General features: G+C 42.9%; 1 protein-coding gene across 2 annotated transcripts in view; it reads left to right on the top strand.

Moving 5' to 3' along the window:
• Nucleotides 1-19,711, top strand: part of fam222aa (family with sequence similarity 222 member Aa) — an 88,319-nt gene that overhangs the window by 14,402 nt on the left and 54,206 nt on the right. Inside the window, exon 10 of one of the 2 annotated variants that reach the window (XM_068650079.1) lies at nt 8,492-8,586. The exons of the other annotated variant lie outside the window; for it this stretch is intronic. Within the exon in view, the coding sequence (XP_068506180.1) occupies nt 8,492-8,571 (80 nt within the window). The 3' untranslated portion in view covers nt 8,572-8,586. Of the gene's footprint in view, nt 1-8,491; nt 8,587-19,711 lie in introns of those variants that run through there. 2 annotated transcript variants of the gene reach the window in all.

The raw sequence follows: 19,711 nt of genomic DNA, 5'->3' as shown, positions 1-19,711 counted from the left end.
TTTTTGTAGTCTATTTGATCCTTCATGCTCTATGGCTGCAACTTGTTCCCCACCCCCCCCGACGAGGTTATGTTTTATCTACGCGGCACCGTTTGTGTCTAGCTCCTTCAGGTTTTGATAGATGCTGGATTTTCTCTTAAGATGATTGCGTTCAATATTGATGAGAGAGGCAAGTTCCTCGCTAGCGTTGAGTCTTATTCGATTACAGTGCTCTCCTGTTATATTGTGGTCCATCATTCACGCTGTTTTGGTTCTTAAGACATCATTTGGACTGTCTTCAGATGGAATTACATGGTTTGAGAGGTGGCGCGCCCCGATGTACCTGTACATTTATGCTATAGTTTCACAACAGGTGCGATAGCGTCACCAAAAAGAAAATCAACAATACAATCCATTCACTCACTTTTATTCTTTTTTGTTTCACTCATCCCCGTCATTATGGGTGGCACCGCTTCCTCGGTATGCGGACATAATGTGACGTGATCATGTTGGAGGGAGGCCCTCTTTGGCACCCGAGGTCAGTGCCCTACTGTTGGGGGAAACCGGGGAGGTCACAGTAGGTAGCTCCCTGGAGCCACCACGTATTAATGCTCGGGCTGACCTGGGTGATAGGAAGCAAGCTTCAGGCGCATGTTTGATTCATGAGTCCATCCTCAGTGGCCCTCGGGGGACCTTTTCCAATGCTGTCCTTTTACTGGCACGGTGGAGGGTAGCTGCAAGGGAGATCAGTCCTGTCTGTCACAGAGAGGTTGTATGGTGATAAAGGCTCAGGGCTGGGAGAGGGCCAGAGCACACACATCGCCCCAGTGTCAGGCACATGCGATGACTTAATGGCGCCTGATGATGCGACAGCCAAGTTTTGTATAAGAGCGATGGGGGCTGGGGAGGAAGTCAATTGAAGGGCGTTTGGCAGCTCCACTTTTTCTTCTTCAAAAATAATACGTGCCCCCTTTTACTGTAGCTCTTGTGAGGTTACGGAAGCAAAAAATGAATGATATATAGGATTTGTCAGATATGGCACATGGTTTGAATGATATCATACTTTAGTCTATCAGACTTGAAATTATACATCCTCTGGAGTTGGTTCGAGGTTATTTTAGTCTCCATTGTGTCAGAAGTAGCGGTCCATCCAGTTTACTCTAATTGTGCATTGAAAGCAGACCATTGTGAGCTTTGCCCAAGATGAATTATTCATTGCTTAATATTAAATTTAAATCTACATATACTAAGTGTTAGCGTGACTTAATTTTTCACCTGCTAAAGTGTTAACTGCCAAAAGCTAATGAGTTACTCCTTTAATTCTTGCTGAACTGATGTCTTGCGGTATACTAAAACATATTTTTAAAAGGTTTTGGTTGATTTTAAAAGTGCAAAGCGTCAGGGGCGATCACTTTGAGGTGATCTGCTTTACTATTCTTTACTATTTTTCTGGGGGCATTCAACAAAAGATGTCTTTGACAAATTTGGGACATTTCTTTGCTTACTATATGACACCACCAAATTATTTATTTCGAGCAGAGTGGCAGCGTCCATCCCTTGGTTGTATGACTTCAAATGAAATGGTTCTCGTCTCTGAAAGCCAGATCTTGGCAATTACAGCACACGCAGAGGGAGCGAGGAAAGGCAACAACAATGTCTTGCCAGACACTTCAGAGCCCGTAATGCCGACTGCATGAATATGACTGTGTAATACGTAATCCTGATTTGCGTTCCTTTCAGTCACCAAAAGATCTCGACATGCCTCAAACAAAGTCATCAAGGCTCGGCTGTGCATGTCGCCTTCTCACAATCAAGTCAAAGCTTGTCAAGGCTCCTGCAATCAAAATAGACACAGTGGGGAGGGGGAAATCCACTTTTCACAGACTCTCGCTGTCACCTCCTCCTGCCCGTCACTAATCTTGAAACGCTATTTACAGTTTTAATATAGATCTCAAATCCTATTTCCCTTTCTCTAGTCTGCTTACACGCACGCACGCACGCACGCATGCACGCACACACACCGTACTTCTTTTGTGTTTTTTTGGGAGAGTGAGTCTTCTATGCATCTTGCAATTCACACGAGCCCATAGTTATTCTTTTGTTTTAACTAAACTGGCATCCCTGGATCAAAAAGAAAATAATCCTTCACTCATTGTCGATTCTGTTTTGAAAGCCCAAGGAAAAAAAGAATCTGCTGATTTTGTTCCCCTCAAAATGAAAATCCCAAAATGAAGTTCAAAGTAAACGACAGCATTTGTTTCGCAATGTTTGTGAGCGTCGAGGCAAACTGAATGGCCCCATTGCGAAGTGCAACCTTTACCATGACTAGAGTGCACATTTGTTGTCAAATGTACTGAATGTTTAATGCATCTAATTTTGTGATTCATATCTACCGGAATTACGGCCTGCGCCGCCAAACTACCCATTTATGTCAGATGGCAGACTAATGGTGATATTAATGAAGTCATTGCTTTAGTCAGAAAATCAATAGTCACTCGAAACAGTCAATGCGAGCCAGTGGGTTTGAATAGTGACCTAGTTCCCATATAGTAACAGCTCCTAAACCATTCAGCATTGTTGAATGCTCATGACATCTGCTACCATATTCCGTACGTTTCATATTCATGCATGTAGAACATAATGCCCAGCGCAAAAGTGTATATACTAAGAAGGAACTAGGGCAGCTGTAATGACTTTGTTTGCATGTGGTAATCAAAACTGCGGAGGAAAAATGAGTAGTGCTGATACGTCGCACAACGAACCCTACCAATATTATTCCACGTCATTAGCTGTGAAAAATGGCCTGGGGAAACATCAGCCCCATGTCTGTGTTTGGCCAGAAGGCAGGGGGGCCGAGGGAGGTCGGGAGGTTAACCTGGATTTGGCATTAAGCAGCCCGGCTGTTGTTGATGCTTGGTCTGAGTCTGTAAAGAGCCAGCAGCGGCGTTAGCGCCGGACCGGGTCACGCCGAGGTCAGTGGGCCTCGATGGTCAAGCGGGCCCGGCGCTGGTTCCAGCTTACAGAGGCAGCACTTCGCCTCAATGACATCAGTCAAAACTCATGACTGTGTTATTACTGTGTTGTGTTGTTCGCCCTGAGATGAATAGACTTGCATTCAGGCTAACAAAGAGCCTTGGCATGCTCACAGTGGAGGGATGGAGGACTTTGTATACTGCTTGATGGGCAGTAAAAGAAGACAATGCGAGCTGTCCCCTCTGAACCGCTTTTGTCAACAGTGAAATCCCCATCATCTGTGCAGAGGCTGTGCTGCAAGTCATTTCCCATTAGGACAAATTCTGCATGGCTCATAAACGATGAGACACAAGTTATTTTAGATGCAATCAGTCTTCGCTGGTGCTTCCTGAGCTGACCTCTTCACAAATGATGTGTTTGGTTTCTTGTCCAATTTGGAAGTACAGTAGGAGCGCAATCCAATTTTAACACTTGGCTCCCAATTTCTTTCTCTTTTTTTACTGCACAAACAATCTGTCTTTCTGTCTCGCTTTTAATACATCAGATATCAGAATATATACAAAAACCGTGGAAAATTTATGTAAAAGATATTGTTGTCTTATGTTGTCAGTCTTGATATCTTTGAAACCACAAATGGAATGGTGAAAATATTACAACTACTACTGACTATCCCTGCTCAAAATAATAATAGTACCCAGCCCTGAGCCATCACCTTATTGTGGCTGGAGGCATTTCTGAGTCCCCAATGATCTTGATTCGTCTGCAGTGACTCGGCCTTTGTGTCAGTCCATTGTGATGATTGTGGAGAGCTTAGCTGATAGTTGAAGGTCTCGTTTTACCAGTCGGTCTACGTTCCTAACCTCACCTATGGTCATGATGAAAATAACAAGATCCAGCTGGAATGAGTTTCCCCTGTGAGAAGCTTGGTCATCCAGGAGGCGCTCAGAGTAGAGCTGCCAGATGAGGTGGTCCGGGCATCTGATCAGGCTGATGAGGTGTTTCGGGCACGTCCCACTAGGAGGAGGAACCAAAACCTGGTGGAGAGATTATGTCTCCCTACTGGCCTGGGAACGGCTAGAAATTCCCTCAGAGGAGCCGGATGAAGTGGCTGGGGGAAGAAAGTTTGGGCTCCCCTAATAAAAGTCAATTTTCCACAGTAACAGTGAAATCAGCTCTGCAGGGTTACTGAGCAGATGCGTTGCAAAGCCTGTTCCTGGGGCTAAAACACCCAAATGCCAATCAAGCTAACCCCCTTAAGCAAAGCTTCCACGTTGTAGTCCAATGGTGGTCATAAAGTATAGGGAAATGATACTGTATGTAGGAGACAATGAGTGCCCTGCAGAGGAAAAGAGAAGAGGGGTGATTAGAGAGTGTCTCTGAAGTGGCGCTGACTCCCCCACTGATGGGGAGTAATTAAAGCGGCCTACTGTGTTGTCAATGCAGCTAACGGGGGATGATAATGAAACATCACAGCTCTGAGCTTGTGCCTCCAGCACCTTGCTCTGACCTAGTACCGTCATTAAAGCGCAGACACTTTGTAGGTTGTTCCGGTACGCGAGAACATGTTAGGATTTGATACTGCATTTAAATGATTCAGAGTTGTTGTTTTTTTTTACAATTTCTCCTGTCCTGTTTCCTTAGATTATTTCCATTTTCCCTCTCAAGTGAGCAGAGAGCATCTTAGTAAATATGAACTCTAGTTTTTGAAGTTCAGGATAATCAAACATAAATCTGTGACTGTCTGTTTAGTATATAAATGGGCATCAAGTAGAAAGTCATCCATCACTTTATTTTTCTATGCTTTTAATCACGACGTGCTCATTTTAGAATTGCATGCATATTCATTCATAAATTAATCATAATATGGTATACTGGCAGGACATTTGAGGCAAGCGTTAACAGCGCACAGCTGATGTTCTGTTAATGCAAATAAGGGAGGCTTTGAATGTGATTAGAAATAAAATAGGCCAGCAAAATTCATTTGAAGTGAGTGTCAACTTGAAACCTGTGTAAATGGCATTCAAGATCTATTCAGCCTTGTCTTTTTTTAAAAAAAAAAACACTCAACGCTCATCTTTACTGCTACTGTTTCCCCCGAATGTATATCAATAAGATGGAATCTGCATTAATTCAAAGAAAAATAATACATCCATTCGTTTCAAGATGAAAGCGGCCACTCAGGGTTGTCCTTAATTACCATGTCTAATTAAAGACATTGTTCTCCATTTATTTCCCGACACCACTTTTTGTAGTGTCATTAATTCACATTAGTCTTAGCCTTTCCACCTCTGTGCCTCTCAACTTGTTAATCAATGCAAGAAATGTCTTGCTGCTTTCATTTTGCAAGAATTTTGGAAGAGATCGCACGGAAGGTTAAACACTTTATTTTACAATGCCCAAAGGAAAGTTAGTTGCCAACTACACAAATATCAACATTATCTGAGCGATGGGAAATGACGACACTTTTCCCAATATTGACCGAAAGAGATGGAGAGATGTACTTTCCATTGTTTTGGTAGGATTACCCAATATTTTCTCAAGCAATGCTGTCCTCTTTAAATGTGGTTAAAGGTTACAAGAAGGGTCGGATGGGGTAGTGGGGGGCAATGTCAAGTTTCACATGGGCCTATTTCTGTCAAGAGCAACAGTTGTCTTCTCATCGTCCATAGTTTTCTTTGGCGACAGTTCAGAGACAATTAAAGTAGAGATCAGAGCAACAGCTGGGAGGGAGCTGGTTCTGTCCAGATACATCTGGATAATGGATCATTTTCATTGCAAATCCCATGCCTCTGCACAGGTTAGAGGCTATAGAGCAAAGGTGAAGGAGTCAACAGATGTTAAGCATGGAATGACTTTGTAATGGGGTATTAAGGCAGAAAAACTGTAAAAACATGAATATTGAAAAAAATATATATTTTTGAGGACAGCTCTGATTTTTAAATGATATCATTTAGGTCGAACTTTAACCGGGTTCTTGCAACCATCTGCTCCTGGGATTCATGCCAGATGCCACAGGCTGAACAAGATGGGGGAAACTGGTGCGATGCTTAACGTAAAAATAATGGCGTACAGTGTTCTGCCTATCCCTGCCATGCACCCCCCCCACCTCCATCCCTCGCCCGCCCCGCTACATTTGTGTTTCAGGTGTTTTCCCTTTTCAGCTGCATCCTCTGGGGAGCCAGCTTTAAAATGGATGATTGCCTGCAACCGTCGCATTAAAAGCATTAATCCGGCTCTTATCAAGCAGGGAATGATGAATTAGGAGCGTCAACTGTGGGCTCACCTTTGTTGTCATTTGAACAGAATCAAAGCTTTAAATCACAGGGCTGCACCTGGTAATAGGAGGGGGGGGATGGCGTTCTAATACCGGCTGTGACAGAGCCACACTGCTGCCGACTGATTTAATAACTCCATGAGGAGTGGGTGGCACCGGGCCACTAAACGTACTGAATTGAATACATTTGAACGAGCTTTTAAAATGCAGAATGAAGTGGGAGTTGCCATTGTTCGGCTTTGTGAATGCGTGCTTCTGAGGATTGGTCGGCGACCTGTCCCGGGTGTACCCTGCCTTTCACCCGTGACCCTAATATGGATCAAATTGGTACTGGTTGTTTGGGTTTAATTCAAAACAAATGTGCGGCACAACCAATAGATGAAAAAGTCAGTTCTGAATTGAACGTGCGTTGATGGTTCCACGATTGCTAAATGTGAGCGTCAATTCAGTTATCTTGAATTAATTTATAGTTTTGATACCAAAGACATTTCTCCTTGAAACACATTTTATACATTTAAGATCATAATCAGAAAAAGCTTTCACGTTGATCTGAGCCAAACAAAAAGTTAGTCTCAATTTTGTCAAAGAGTGAGACTGCAGCACCTGAATGACGAAGCTCCAAACCTTTTTATACGTCTGCATATTTGGGCGAAATTAAATCGTATATGAAAAACATTCAAATAGCTAAGCCTTGGTGTTTATTGCGCGCTCCCATGTCTTGATGAAATTGTGCACCTACTTTAATGAGGAAAGACAAAGTAACTCAATAATTAAAATGATTTCACCCTGCGCGTTTATTTCTTTAAATTCCCCACATCAAAGCAGCTCATTTCATTTTGTTAATTAGATGCCAAATAATTAAACCTCACTTCAAAATGCCGGGAAATGAGAGCAGATTTCTGCTCATTGAAATATAGATTGGACTTCAGTTGCCTAGTTAACAATATATAATTTTTTCCCCCCACTTTGCATTTCGCTCCAATTCTTTGGCATTATTATTGTTTTTGTGAACACACACACAAGGTCTATAAAGAACTCAAGAAACCTCACTGCCAACAACATAAGTCGCCTTAAGACTATACTTTGTAAAATACTGTAACAGATAAAATGTAAAAACCCATTTGTGTGTTTGAGAATATTAATAGTGACCGAATTTTTACGCCGCGGTAAACACAAGGCTTTAGTTGACGTGTAGCCAAAGACAACATTTAAAACTGGAGAGGTCACAGGAAACATTAGCAAATTATCTACCCAATGCCTTCCTAGATCACTCCAGAGATAATGAAAAAGCCAATCTATTTGCCTGATCGGTATCTTATCGGAATAGGCCGAGAAAAGCTCACAGTAATTTCGCTTGATATAATAGAAGATTTCCCTTCACTTTGAGATTAGGTTTGCCTCAGGGGTTCGTGCTATAATTGTACGCTTCTAACAAGGTGAAACATTTGCCGAATTCACAACTATATTCGACATCACGCATGCAAAGGTGCCGTGGGGGATGTGCAAGTGTGTGACCTGGGGGTTCGAGTGAAGCAAGTTCAAATGTGTGATAATTGAGTGAATACTGATTTATTCATGCTGTCATTGTGGAATGAATAACATCTTAATGATTTAAAGGTGAAAAAAAATCAATAGCAACTTTTTATTAAAAAAAAACAACAATTTATGAAGCAAAAATCACACAAGCGAATGAAGTTGCACAGTTCAGAATTTTGGGAAAATGCGCTTTTTGTCATCCATCATCAGAATATCCACTCGAGCATTCAGAAGCAGTTTGACTGCTCCATTACGTTTGTCCTGCAGGATCATACGCAAAGGCAATTTGTAATTACGAACCTTCATGTGTCAAATTGTGTATTTTGCACTTCACCTATCTCTTTTTTACTGAAGCAGCATTTAGATATACTGTGAGCTTTTCTATTCGATTTATTTATTCCGAAGATGCAGTGAGAAAGGGAAAGTTAGGGTGAACAACCACTTAAGATGGAATATCTGGTAAGCATGAATGTCCGAGAATGACCTCAGTCTTGAGGTGTCATCCTGACGTCAAATATCAGCCTGACCACTATTACTTATTCTCGTTGTTGAGGTTATCGAAGGCTGCACTGCAGTGATGGATGGAGGAATAGACTGACTGGCAAAAAGACATTGAGGAGCCATCTGTTGTAATTCAAAGTGGTGGGAGGATAGTAGATGGACAGAGAGAGATTCATGGAAAGAGAGAATCTTTAATGAGTAAATGATTTAATGTGCTCTTCTTGTCAGGCCAACAAGTCAAAGTTGAAATTGCCGTCGGTGAAGCCGTTATCTGTGACCTTAAAGATGTGGAAATGAGCCATCCGTGAACTTGAGGCCATCTGTTGCACAGCTGCAGTCTGAGGACTGCATCCACCTCCAGAGACTTTTTCTTTTGGGAGGAGGAGGGGGGGGGGGGTGCGAATTCAGACAGAGCGAGATCTCACCTTAATCTTCCGTCCATCCAGCGAGATGCCATCAGACTTCTCTCTGTCCTATATTGCTTTGCCCTCCAAGGTTTTGTTTTAGTCAAGCTTGGCTGAGTTACCTTCGAAGTCGACGGCCCGCCTTGACATGAATGAAGACTGACAGCTGCGGCCATGAAGTGGAAACAGATCTGTGGCTTTCTGCGTGGCCTCTGGAATTCCACAGTTCTCTGGGGTCAAATCAGCTGTCCTTTACACCCATCGATCCGGGACCATTGATTCTTTCACCAGTTTAATTTGCTTACGGGTGTCTGATTAGTAATGATTTACGGAGCCCTTTGCTCTCTTTGCAAAAGTCTACAACTGTTCGCTTTGATGAATTAGCTACTTTTCCCTGCTGCCCTTTCATATAGAAACCTTTTCAAATTTATAGCTTGGGACCCCACCCACCACCAAAGGAGCCCTCTGGTGATCAGTGGAAATTGGAGGAGTTTGTTTTCCTGTCACAGCAGTAAATCTAACTGCAGAGGTCACTAGCTCAAGAGATACTCATACCAAAACACGAGCTAAGAGCTTTCTGCCGCTTAACTATTGACGACCTAGATTTAAGCAATCAGAAATAAATCTATTCTGTAAAGCACTGCAAACAAACATCTGCAATACTGAACACTACCACCTCTACAATGTGTACATAAAGAACTTGCGGAAAGAACGTACTCGCACGTTTGTACCACAAAAAATTTTTTGGCTCAAAGACACGTAAAGTCATGACCAGACTGGCGATGACATCAAGCATCAAAATTGGCCAAGTGACTTTGAATGTGGTGGGAGTGCCAGTGCCAGAAAAGCTGGTTTGGCACGGAAGTAGCATGAGAAGGAAGGAAAAAGAAGGTCTACAAAAAGGGGACCGTTCATCTTGTTGCTCTGAGACCTCAGTTTTGGCGAGTTATATAGTAAAAAAATTCATCTTGATAACAGACTTGTAACCATGCCAGTAGCTGTTATTTTGTGAAAAACTAATGTGAAAATTTTTTTGAGTCTTTTATTCTGAGTCTATTATTATTATTATTATTGTTATTTTATGTATTGTATATTCCTTCTGTCCTCAGTCGTCATCACACTGACCACTTAATATATTTTTTTTGTCCGTCATTACTTCACTGACACAAATGCTACAGTAAAAAGAATCCAAACAAAACACACATCAATTTCACTATGTGGTTTACATATTGGATAAATTTGTGATATGACAGTTGGTACTTTCAGCTATAATGTATATTTTTAGAGCACAGTTACCAGCTGGGTGCTGCGTTCTTGTGCTCTGCGGGTTTCACACAGTCTTTTGTCACTCAACATCGCATGAAGCGCCTCTCCCCCACAGACACTTGCCCGACTTTTAAATGTTACTTTTGGCAAAGCAACCCGACAAGCAAGAATGTATGAAATAATTTCACAACTATGCACCTTGGAGTAGTGAGACACAAGCGTCCCTTCTCATTTGTTTAGTATAATACATGCATCAAACTGATTTGTATCCTAGATAATAAATTACATTCAGGTAGTTTGTTGTAGTTACAGTTTTAATTATTAATTTTGAACCCCTCATTCCCATCCCGTCACGTGATTGTTTTTTAGTTTTGGGCTGACCAGTACTTCTCATACCAGCATGTCGGTAAATATCCGCATGAAGCGCTGCTAGTGCGATATAAAACAAAAACGTGTCATCGCGTTGTGTAAATGGGAATGTTTGGCCCGACTCATTTGACTGCCAAAAGACATGAAGGCCCGAGGGAAATGATGTGTGACACACGGGCCCTCACATGGCAGCCCGTGGCAGTTGTTGCTTTGATGAAGCTGCATGCTCATTGGTCTCTTGCTCAAACACGACAGCTTGTCCCAGACGTTGACTGTAAATATCCCAATGTAGGTAGAGGTCTGACACACCTTCCGATGACCTTTACTGATATTTTCAGTCTGTCTTTGTTTGTGACATTATAAAGCAACATTTTGGCAGGAGTTTTACAATTATATACTGTCAATATTTATCACTGTGAAATATAAAGTTAAATGATTTTCTCGATATGTAATTATTACAAAATGATCACAACAGTTGCATGTACAGCTTGATTATTATAAAATTAAGATAAGAGCATAATTGTCTAAGTGAGTTTTAACTTACTGATATTAGTATATAAATGAAAAAAATACTAACGTCCTTGATTAAAAAAATAAATAAATCTCAGTCATATGCAAGCTGTACTCTTCACATTTGCTGAATGTTTTCTTGTTTTTAGAAAACATAAAAAAATGTGTCGTGCAATTTCAGGCTTAAGATATTTCACCGTAATTGTAAATTAGGTGGAAACTGGTTCTTCCAAGCAAGCTAAAGAAAGACTATGCAAAATACTCTCCCAAGGGGAGGCAATAAAGTGCAGTAGTGTCTGTACTTTTTCTGTTGAGTGTAGTGGGAAGCTGGACCCTATCCCAGATGACATGGGGCTAAAAGCAGACTACATCCTGGACTTGTCACCAGTCAATCACGCCGCACACATGGAAACAGACACTCACTGCCACTGAGTGGGAACTAAATCCATGCTGCAAGTCTGACAAGTTGACCACTACACACTCAGTGAACAGCAGTGTACATATTGTGTGTAGTTGAAAAATGTGCGTTGTGATTTTAAAATGATATTCAGGTCAGTAAACAGAAGTCCTTTGTGGTCTGGACTGTCTGCAGGGAACAATGGGATGAGATTGCATCTGATTATTTAATTGATATTTGAGACGCGGCAGCTCTGTAGATTACGAGCATTGTAAGGACAAACGGCTTGGCGATAACCTCGCATCTGGCCTGATGGGAGATAGAAACAAAACAAAAGAAGCCTTGATCAGCTCAAGATACCTCCCCTTAAAACCCTCCGAGGCACAACAGTGGAACACCTGAGGGAAAAAAACAAAACTTTTGAGATGAAAACAGCCTTTGCGTATGTGAATTCCAATAAATCAAAATGCGCCTTCGCCTCTTGTGCGTAGGATCAGGCGATCTGGCATTGTTAATAAAAATCAATTTGTTTTGACTCCGACAAAGCAACGTGTGCGAGGATTCCTGTGTTTTCAGAAGCAGAGATGTAATTACTGCTCTGCCCTCACCTTCAAAGTAAGCTTCAATAACATGCTTGGCATGCCGGTGTCAAAAGTACAAGGTCTCTCGATGCACATCTCCGACTCTCTCAGTCAAATGATCCCTCTCCTTTGCACTTTGTTTGCAATCAAAAAGGCAACAAACAAAGCCCCGTGAGTTGTTTTCCCACTTCTCTTTGTTTAGCTATATATGCGGGAGCGCATGCATTTTGTGTGCGCGCTGGGTGTGCACTCAAACACATAGTTGGCTGATGATTGCTTGTGACGGCCATATTGATTTCTGTCAAAAGTAAAGCTTGCAAGACAGCAGGTGGAGATTTCTGATAATGACCGAGTGATTCCACTGGAGACGCCTGGGGAGTGAAGCTCTTAAGGCCACATACAAACAAACATGCTTACATGAGCACAGCATGGGAGTAAATACAGATTTCTTTACGCTAAATGACTCTTTGCTTATTCTCACTAACTACGTTGGAAGCATATGTAGCCAACCAGCAGCTGCTCCAATGCCATACCATGTCAACACAAGCCTACTCAGCTAACTACTGTATTTTCCGGACTATAAGGCGCACCTAAAAACCTAAAATGTTCTCAGTGCGCCTTATAGTCCGCTGCGCCTTATATATGGACCGGATTCCTAAATTTAAACTGGCCCGAAGCATTGTGTCATGAAATCAATCATAAGTGGCCCGCCGAAGACTATGAATCATGACTCAAAAAGACTATGGATCATTATTTTGTGGTTATAAAGTAATTTGTTGTGTCTGAAGTTGAAATAAAAAAGATAAAATGGAAAATGATTTGATTTGGATTAAAAATCTGACATGATGCATTAATGGTGCGCCTTATAGTCCGGTGCGCCTTATATAAGGACACAGTTTTAAAATGGGCCATTCATTGAAGGTGCGCCTTATAGTCCGGTGTGCCTTATAGTCTGGAAAATACGGTCGCTTACTGCCGTCAGCAACTTTCAATTAATTATCCAAACTAGTGCTTGGTTGGTTGGCTAAATGCTACCTTTTTCTGTTAACAAAAAATGACTGGGAAGAAAATTCATCCTATTAATGTGGACTTTATGCATGGCCATGCATAAAGCATTTTCGATGTAAAGGTCAGATGGCATACTTTTTTTTTTAACCAAAATCTACTTTTCAAGTAGCTTTCGAGATCGAGCGGTTCGCAAAGCCTCATGTTTTTTGTAGCCTGCAGTGACTAACCACACTATTGTTTTTCTAGCTGTCATAAAATCATATCGCACTTTCGCTTGCTATCTCATAAGCACGCACAGATGCACACACACGTGTACTGTGAGAGTGATATAGGGTGTGCAGGCTGTAGTGTAGCCTAGCATAAAAGGCTTTTCACCCCTCGTGGTGGACTTAAGGTCAGATTGACTGGTTGAGCACTCATAACAGTTTGAGCTGTCAATATGTTACAATCTACCAAGACACCTTCGGATTGAAAAACAACCTCTGTTGCTAAATGTGTGATAACCCGAGATTGCGTGATTGATGAACTCAATAGCTCGGTGCTAGTAATTTTCCAAGTCAAAATGTTAGCAACGTTTTCCAAAGATAAGGCGAGATTTCCAAAAACCTTTCTCCAAACAGTATCATTTACATTTGTAAATTCCAATAGTTTTTTGAAAACAACATCAACAAATACACTGACTCATGCAAATATAAAATGGACGTGTTATGTTTGTGGAGGCCAAATTGGCAGTCATTGCTCGAGAGAGAAACTGCTTTTGTCTAAAATGATGTCAAACTGTGCTTCCAAAATTGGAAAGCTTCCCCGTTGTGCAGTACAAACTGCATGCTGTGCAAGAATGGAAAAAATTGACAGGGGCTTAGTCAACAGTCAATTGTCTTTGGTAAGAACCCGTCTCGTCACCGTGGAGCTGCTTCCTGCCCACACCCGCACTTTTCCTCTCCACTGCTCCGGCGGAGGTGGTGGTCGGGTGTCCTCACCTCCCCAGAGGGCCCTCTGCCTTGTTCGCCCCCCCTCTTATCATCTGCCACATGAAAGGCTTTCATTACCAGCCGTGACACCGGTCCCACCCTAAGCCAACCTGTTCACGGCATCACATCTAAATGGCATCACATTGTGTTCAGCAGAAGAGGTAACATCACCCAGTCTGCCTTTAGAAAGTCTTGTCCTGTCCTATCCGATTAATTCTCATTCACTAATTTCGTGGCATTTCGTTGCCATTTTGCTTGATCTCCTTTGTGTAGTTTCCTTTTCTTGTCTCTCCCTTTACTTGTTCACCTCTTCATTTCATTCACCCCTCTTTATTTCAGCCCCACATGCCCGACAGACGCCCCTCTATAAAATTCTCTTTTATTTATAGCTTGTTTGCTTTTATAAGGCAGCTGTGTAGACCAAAGTCGCTGGCGCTGTTTGATGTGCACATTTCTCATCTGTGATTAGGAAGTGAATCTTTTGAAAAATAAAAAAGGGGACAGGGTTGTTAAAGGAAACGACTGGAGTGGAGCCTCCTTAGTGGAGATTATCCTGCACACGTTTTATTTGGCTTCTTTCCATTGACAGCAAATAATTCACGGGCCGGCTCGGATCTGATGGGCCGAGCTTAGCGCCGCTACCTACAGCACAGCGTCTGGCCTGTTGTCGGCATCCAGAACTTGTTAAGAGTCCAGAAGCTGAAGCCTGGGGCATAATTAACAGGAAAGGGGTCTTACGCTTTCCGCTGCTTGCCCTCATTTAGCTGCTTGATTTATTTCCTAAACATCCAAAGCTCGTGTTCTGTGTACTGCTCCCGCCCGCCACGGGCAGGCCTGTTAAAGAACAGCCTTTTCCATGTGCGTCATAAATAACTTGATGGCAGACTTTAGTGGGACCACCGAGCATTGGCGGAGATGAATCTGATGATAATGGTAGATGGGGAGCTCTTGTGCTCTGCATTCATCACGGCTAATGCCAAGACAATGCTATGCTCCAGGAGTGATGGCTTTTGAAGTGCATCTCCTCGTCGTACTCACTTGTTTGGCACATATCACTCATCCTGCACCTACGAACTGCCAATTAAAAGTGTATCCAGGCCAACCTCCGTGCACTCCCTCCACTGGCCCGCTGCAGTGTGCAGCTGTGTGTGTAATGGTGGTGGTGAGCTGGAGGCTTTGCAAGCAGGCTTAAGGCAAAAAAAATGTTTGCTCCAGCAAGTGCTGACTTTTCCATCTCTTGCAGATGTTTGTCTGCTGAAGTATTCATTCTGAGGGAAGCACACTCAATTTTTACAAACACGTTGGTAAATTAGGCCCCCTGTCTGTATCCAACATACAAGATTGATTTTGTTTTTTGCAATTCTGTATAACAAAGGCCACACAACAAAAAGCATTGGAAAGGAAAAAAAGGCAACTCACTCTGTCGAGGTGCTTTGAAGAGCCGCAGAATAGTGCAACCTCAGATTAATGTTCTCATAAAGCGAGGGAGGTGGTTTTGATGGAGGACTTTATAGATCGTAGGTGGACCCCCTCCTCTGGGCGATATTCCTTCTCAGCTTTGTTCTAAATACTTGAGCAAGAAAGAGTGGGCAAACATAAGTCATAGCAGATTAGTTGTAGCGTCGCCCACCCTGTGGGAGAATTTATTTTTTCAGTGATTAGCTTGTCTCTCGGATACACACAGCTTTCAGACATGAATACTGCCGTTGGGTGCTAATAGTTCCAGCATGATTGGTCCTTTACAGTTCAGTGAATCAATAGCTACTGTTGAAAAGAAGTCAAAAGAAGAAAAACCGAAGTGTACCGGCTATTGCTGTGGACAGAGAATGAAAAATAATACCACACGGGCGGAGTGCTTGTCAAGAAGTCATTGACCTTGATTCGTCCCCCGCCTGTTTTTTAACTGTGTCTGCTCAGAGTGGATAAAAGCCCTCATAAACGATCAAAAGAGATGTAAGATTATTATTTATTATTTATTTATTTTTTTCCAAAATCATTGTTACTCTTACTCGGTCCTCAACATTAAGAGAAACAGACAGACAGACAGACACTGGAGATATTGAGTAGAGTCGCATTCAATTCTCCAACCAACATAATAAACATTCTTTCATCACACTTGATTTAATCCACATCTGCAAGCATCTTTGTAAACCATTCATTCATTGTATGCAACAATGAAGTTCTATCCCAGATGGTGCAAACAAAAGCATTTCATGTCTACAGACAGACTAGAAGTGATTGCATATTTGACTAGAGGGCATATGGCAGGTCAGTGAACTACAAACCCATTACTATATGTCCCCCCCCTCCCTTTTTTTGATATTCCCAAAACCCTTTGACGAAATTCAAAGCGATGGTCCAAACAGTAGTAAAAAGAGAACCTTGATGGAGGAGAATTGAGCCTGGGTAAGGAGACCTCCCTCCGGGCCTTGCAGACCAATCCAGCCTATTGATTTTCTGTCCTCTCCTTCAATATTTGGAATGTGCCATCGCCAATAGATTATGACAAACGCGGCCGCCGGAGACCGTCGATCCTTTAATTGAAGATGATCGAGGACGGCCGAGGATAGAGCGGCTCTGCGTCTCCTAAAGTTACCTCCTTCCAAGTCTATAAACCGCAATGACCTCTCACGGAACAAAGCTTTTGTGGCCGACCATCTCCACCCGACTAAACTTTCACCGCACGGCTGAACACAATGGAGTTGGTGCTTTACAATAACAACCTCCTGCCAAAAGCACAAAAACAAGGCACGAGAAAAAGCTCTGTGCTCTATTTTGATGAAAGTAACAAGCACAGCTTGTTGTAAATAGGCTTTCTGCGGCCCGAGGCAGCTTTTCTCCCTGGGGGACGTGCTTTCTGCATCTCTCCCAGGGTTGCCGTCGCCAAAGGGAAGAAGGGAGGCACAAACAAGAAGTTGCCTCAGCTCCTTTGGCAAAAGGAAATCATCTCCAATTTTGGTTGCCAGGCTGAGATTCAGATTAGGAATGCAGTTGGGATTACAATACAGGATTGTGTTTGGACCTGCCTCGCTAGCCGTGTTAGGATTACGGTCCAGGTGCACGTGCAGAAACACCGGCTGCTGCGGTTGTCTGGCTATACTGACGAAAGATTGTTAGCGCTCAGTCTGTCTGCAAACACTTCCGCCTGATAGCTCGGATGTGTGCTTATTCAAATGAGTTGTGCTGTGGGCACCCTCTTGCAAATCAGGCGCCATCCGCGCTAGCATTGTCACACAAATTAGAAACGGATGTTTTGGGCCGAGCGGTCTGTGGACATCAGCCTCGCAGTGCCGCCTTTGACGTGAGTGCCTCGCTTCATCCCCCTAGCCCCCCCCCCCTCCTCATCCCACAACCTTTCTCACCTTTTAAAAGGGACCGCAAAAGATGACTGTCTCCATCCCGCAACCTACATCAGTAATTTTATTTTCAATAAATCTCCTGAAACCTCTCTTCAGTTACCTTTCTCCCCGATGCTTTTAAGCCTCTCTGATCCTTTCCAATAATAATGGCATTGCCAGCCAATCTCTCAGAAAATGGGTTCAGCGCATACCTAATCCCATTTAATTACTTAGACACACAGGGCTGAGGACACACTCCTCAGGCGGTGCCCCCCGCGCCCCCCGCTCCCTGTAAGCATGCCCTGTATGCACCCCATCCACCTTTCTTCATGAATTATGGATCTTCGGCTGCAAGGCGAGGGGTGATCATTCCGCCTGCTCTGTCATAAGGCTCAGGGAGAGCCGAGGCTCAGTGTAAATATGGTGCCTGTCTGGGCTCGAGGTGCGGTATTAAAAGCTCACCGCTCTCCCTCGCAGTCCCCACGCCGCAGCAGCAGGGGGGGGGGGGGGGGGGGTTCAGGCGTAATCACACACAACTTCCAGCACTCGGCTCTACTGCAGGCGGCCTCACACTGACCGGCAGTACGCCTCACGGTCGCCGTACCTGAGAGGAGGGGAGAAATGAAACGGAGATGGAAAGTGAAAGCTGGGGAAATGGGCTGAATCAGCTCAGGTTTTCTCGCCATTTGTTAGCACAAACGCTGCCTCACAGAAAAAAAAAACATCACTGTGATAGAATGTCAAAGTTTGTTTGACCTGGTTGGTGTTCAGAGTAATGCCGGTGATCTAGACGTGCTTTGGTGTTCCCTTCATGGGTATCGTGCTCTACTCCTTATGTGAGCAACAGAAAGCTGTCTGGTTTCCAGATGACACTTTTATTATCATCTAAGAAAAAAAGAATCATGAATTGTTTCTACACATCCATTTTATACATCCGTGATTCTCAAGCGTCGTCACACTGCAGGGAGCCACACCATCATCCGTCGTGAGACATTTCATAGAAGTTCTGAACAATAAAGCCTTTGGAAATACTACATGTTACTCTTTCAAAGGACTTTGAAGTACAGTCAAAAGCAGATTGCAAGCTATAACGTCCATTCGCCAAAGGCTGAGCTGCTCTGGATTTGCTTATGGACGAGCTGCCTGAGTGAGTAACATTTCCTGAGGTCGTGAAGCTGTGCCAAACCTTTTTTTAACTCAAATAATCTGCGAGAATTTTATTTTTAAAGGTACTGTTGTAAGATGATTTTGAAATGATAATCAAGTGATGTGGGATCATACTTTGTGGTATACTCAGAGCTTAGTCTAAACATTTTTAATGGAGCCATCTACTATTTGTGAGTCTTTTGCAACAGGCCTTGGTCCCTATAACTCCCACGAATAGCAAAAGGTTCACTCTATTAGAATCTGCATGTCAAATTCTCACCCTGCGGCGTGGATAAGTTAAACTACTGCAGCCGATTTCTGTTTAAAAAATGTTAATGATGCGCACTGAATTTCATTCCAGCCAAGATTTTATTTCCAATAAATCATTCAAAATCCTCAAATGTTTTCCCCTGATGAGTGTATAAATTTACAAATACAACTTTATATCACGCAATGACCTTTTTGGTGAAGTTCTAGTGAAGTGCGAAGCGAAATAAAGTACGAGGCCAGCCTAAAGACTTTCTAATTGGCAATGTCACAGTTCTCTCCTTGCCTGAGGAGGAGAAAGGGAAGATGATGTCTGTGTCAGCTCGGAGATGGTTCTATGCTGTCTGTCAGGGCCCTGAGCACATTTCCCTGAGCTTGATATGGACGGGACTTGTCTCGCTGCCCTCAGCGGCAGACAGACGTCTCATCTTTATCTCTCCAGATTTCTACCTAATCTGTTTCTCTCCCCTTGGCCTCTCTTCATGAATCTGCCATAAATCATTTTTGGATTCAGGCCCCAGTTTGCACACGCACTTTCATAAAGGGAGAGGAGCGGGCATCAGATATCCAGACTAAATAGCGATCAAATTACACAGGATATGAAATGTTGTAGGTTGGAATCCATTATCCAACTCAATATGGGTCTTTTCACTGTAATATGTCAGCTCTGGCCCTGAAGGGACGAAAAAAAGCACAGATGGTAATGTATATATGTGCAATATGCATATGATTGAGCAAATAATTACGGCTGACAGTTGAGTGAAAAATATTTCAGTTAAGTGCGCACAACTTGTTCAAAATAAGATCCAAAACACAAGAGAGCAGGTGGAGACCTTGAAAATGAGTTTGTGGTTGTTTTCAAGCCATCCGCACCAGCTGCTCTTAGCCGTAAACAGGCTGCATTTCCTGCTGAGCTTTGCAGTTACATTGATTTTTGCAGGTTAATTACAATGTGGTTTTTTTTCCGACTTTCCCCCATTTTACAGTGCGTATGAAAAGTACTAATTGCATTCAATAACAAACTAATGATAGCAATAAATGGACTGGACCTGCCTCATCTGCCTCCATCTGTTAAAAACTCTCTCTCTCTCCCTCTGTCTCTCTCTCTCTAAAGGGCTCTTCATCCTGACAAGTATTATTGAAAAATTCAATCGCCATGGCAACAGCAGACTCATTACATTTAATCCACTA

The sequence above is a fragment of the Syngnathus scovelli genome, chromosome 3 (genome assembly GCF_024217435.2).
Source record: "Syngnathus scovelli strain Florida chromosome 3, RoL_Ssco_1.2, whole genome shotgun sequence".
Lineage (NCBI taxonomy): Eukaryota > Metazoa > Chordata > Actinopteri > Syngnathiformes > Syngnathidae > Syngnathus > Syngnathus scovelli.
This window is presented reverse-complemented; position numbering and strand designations above follow the sequence as displayed.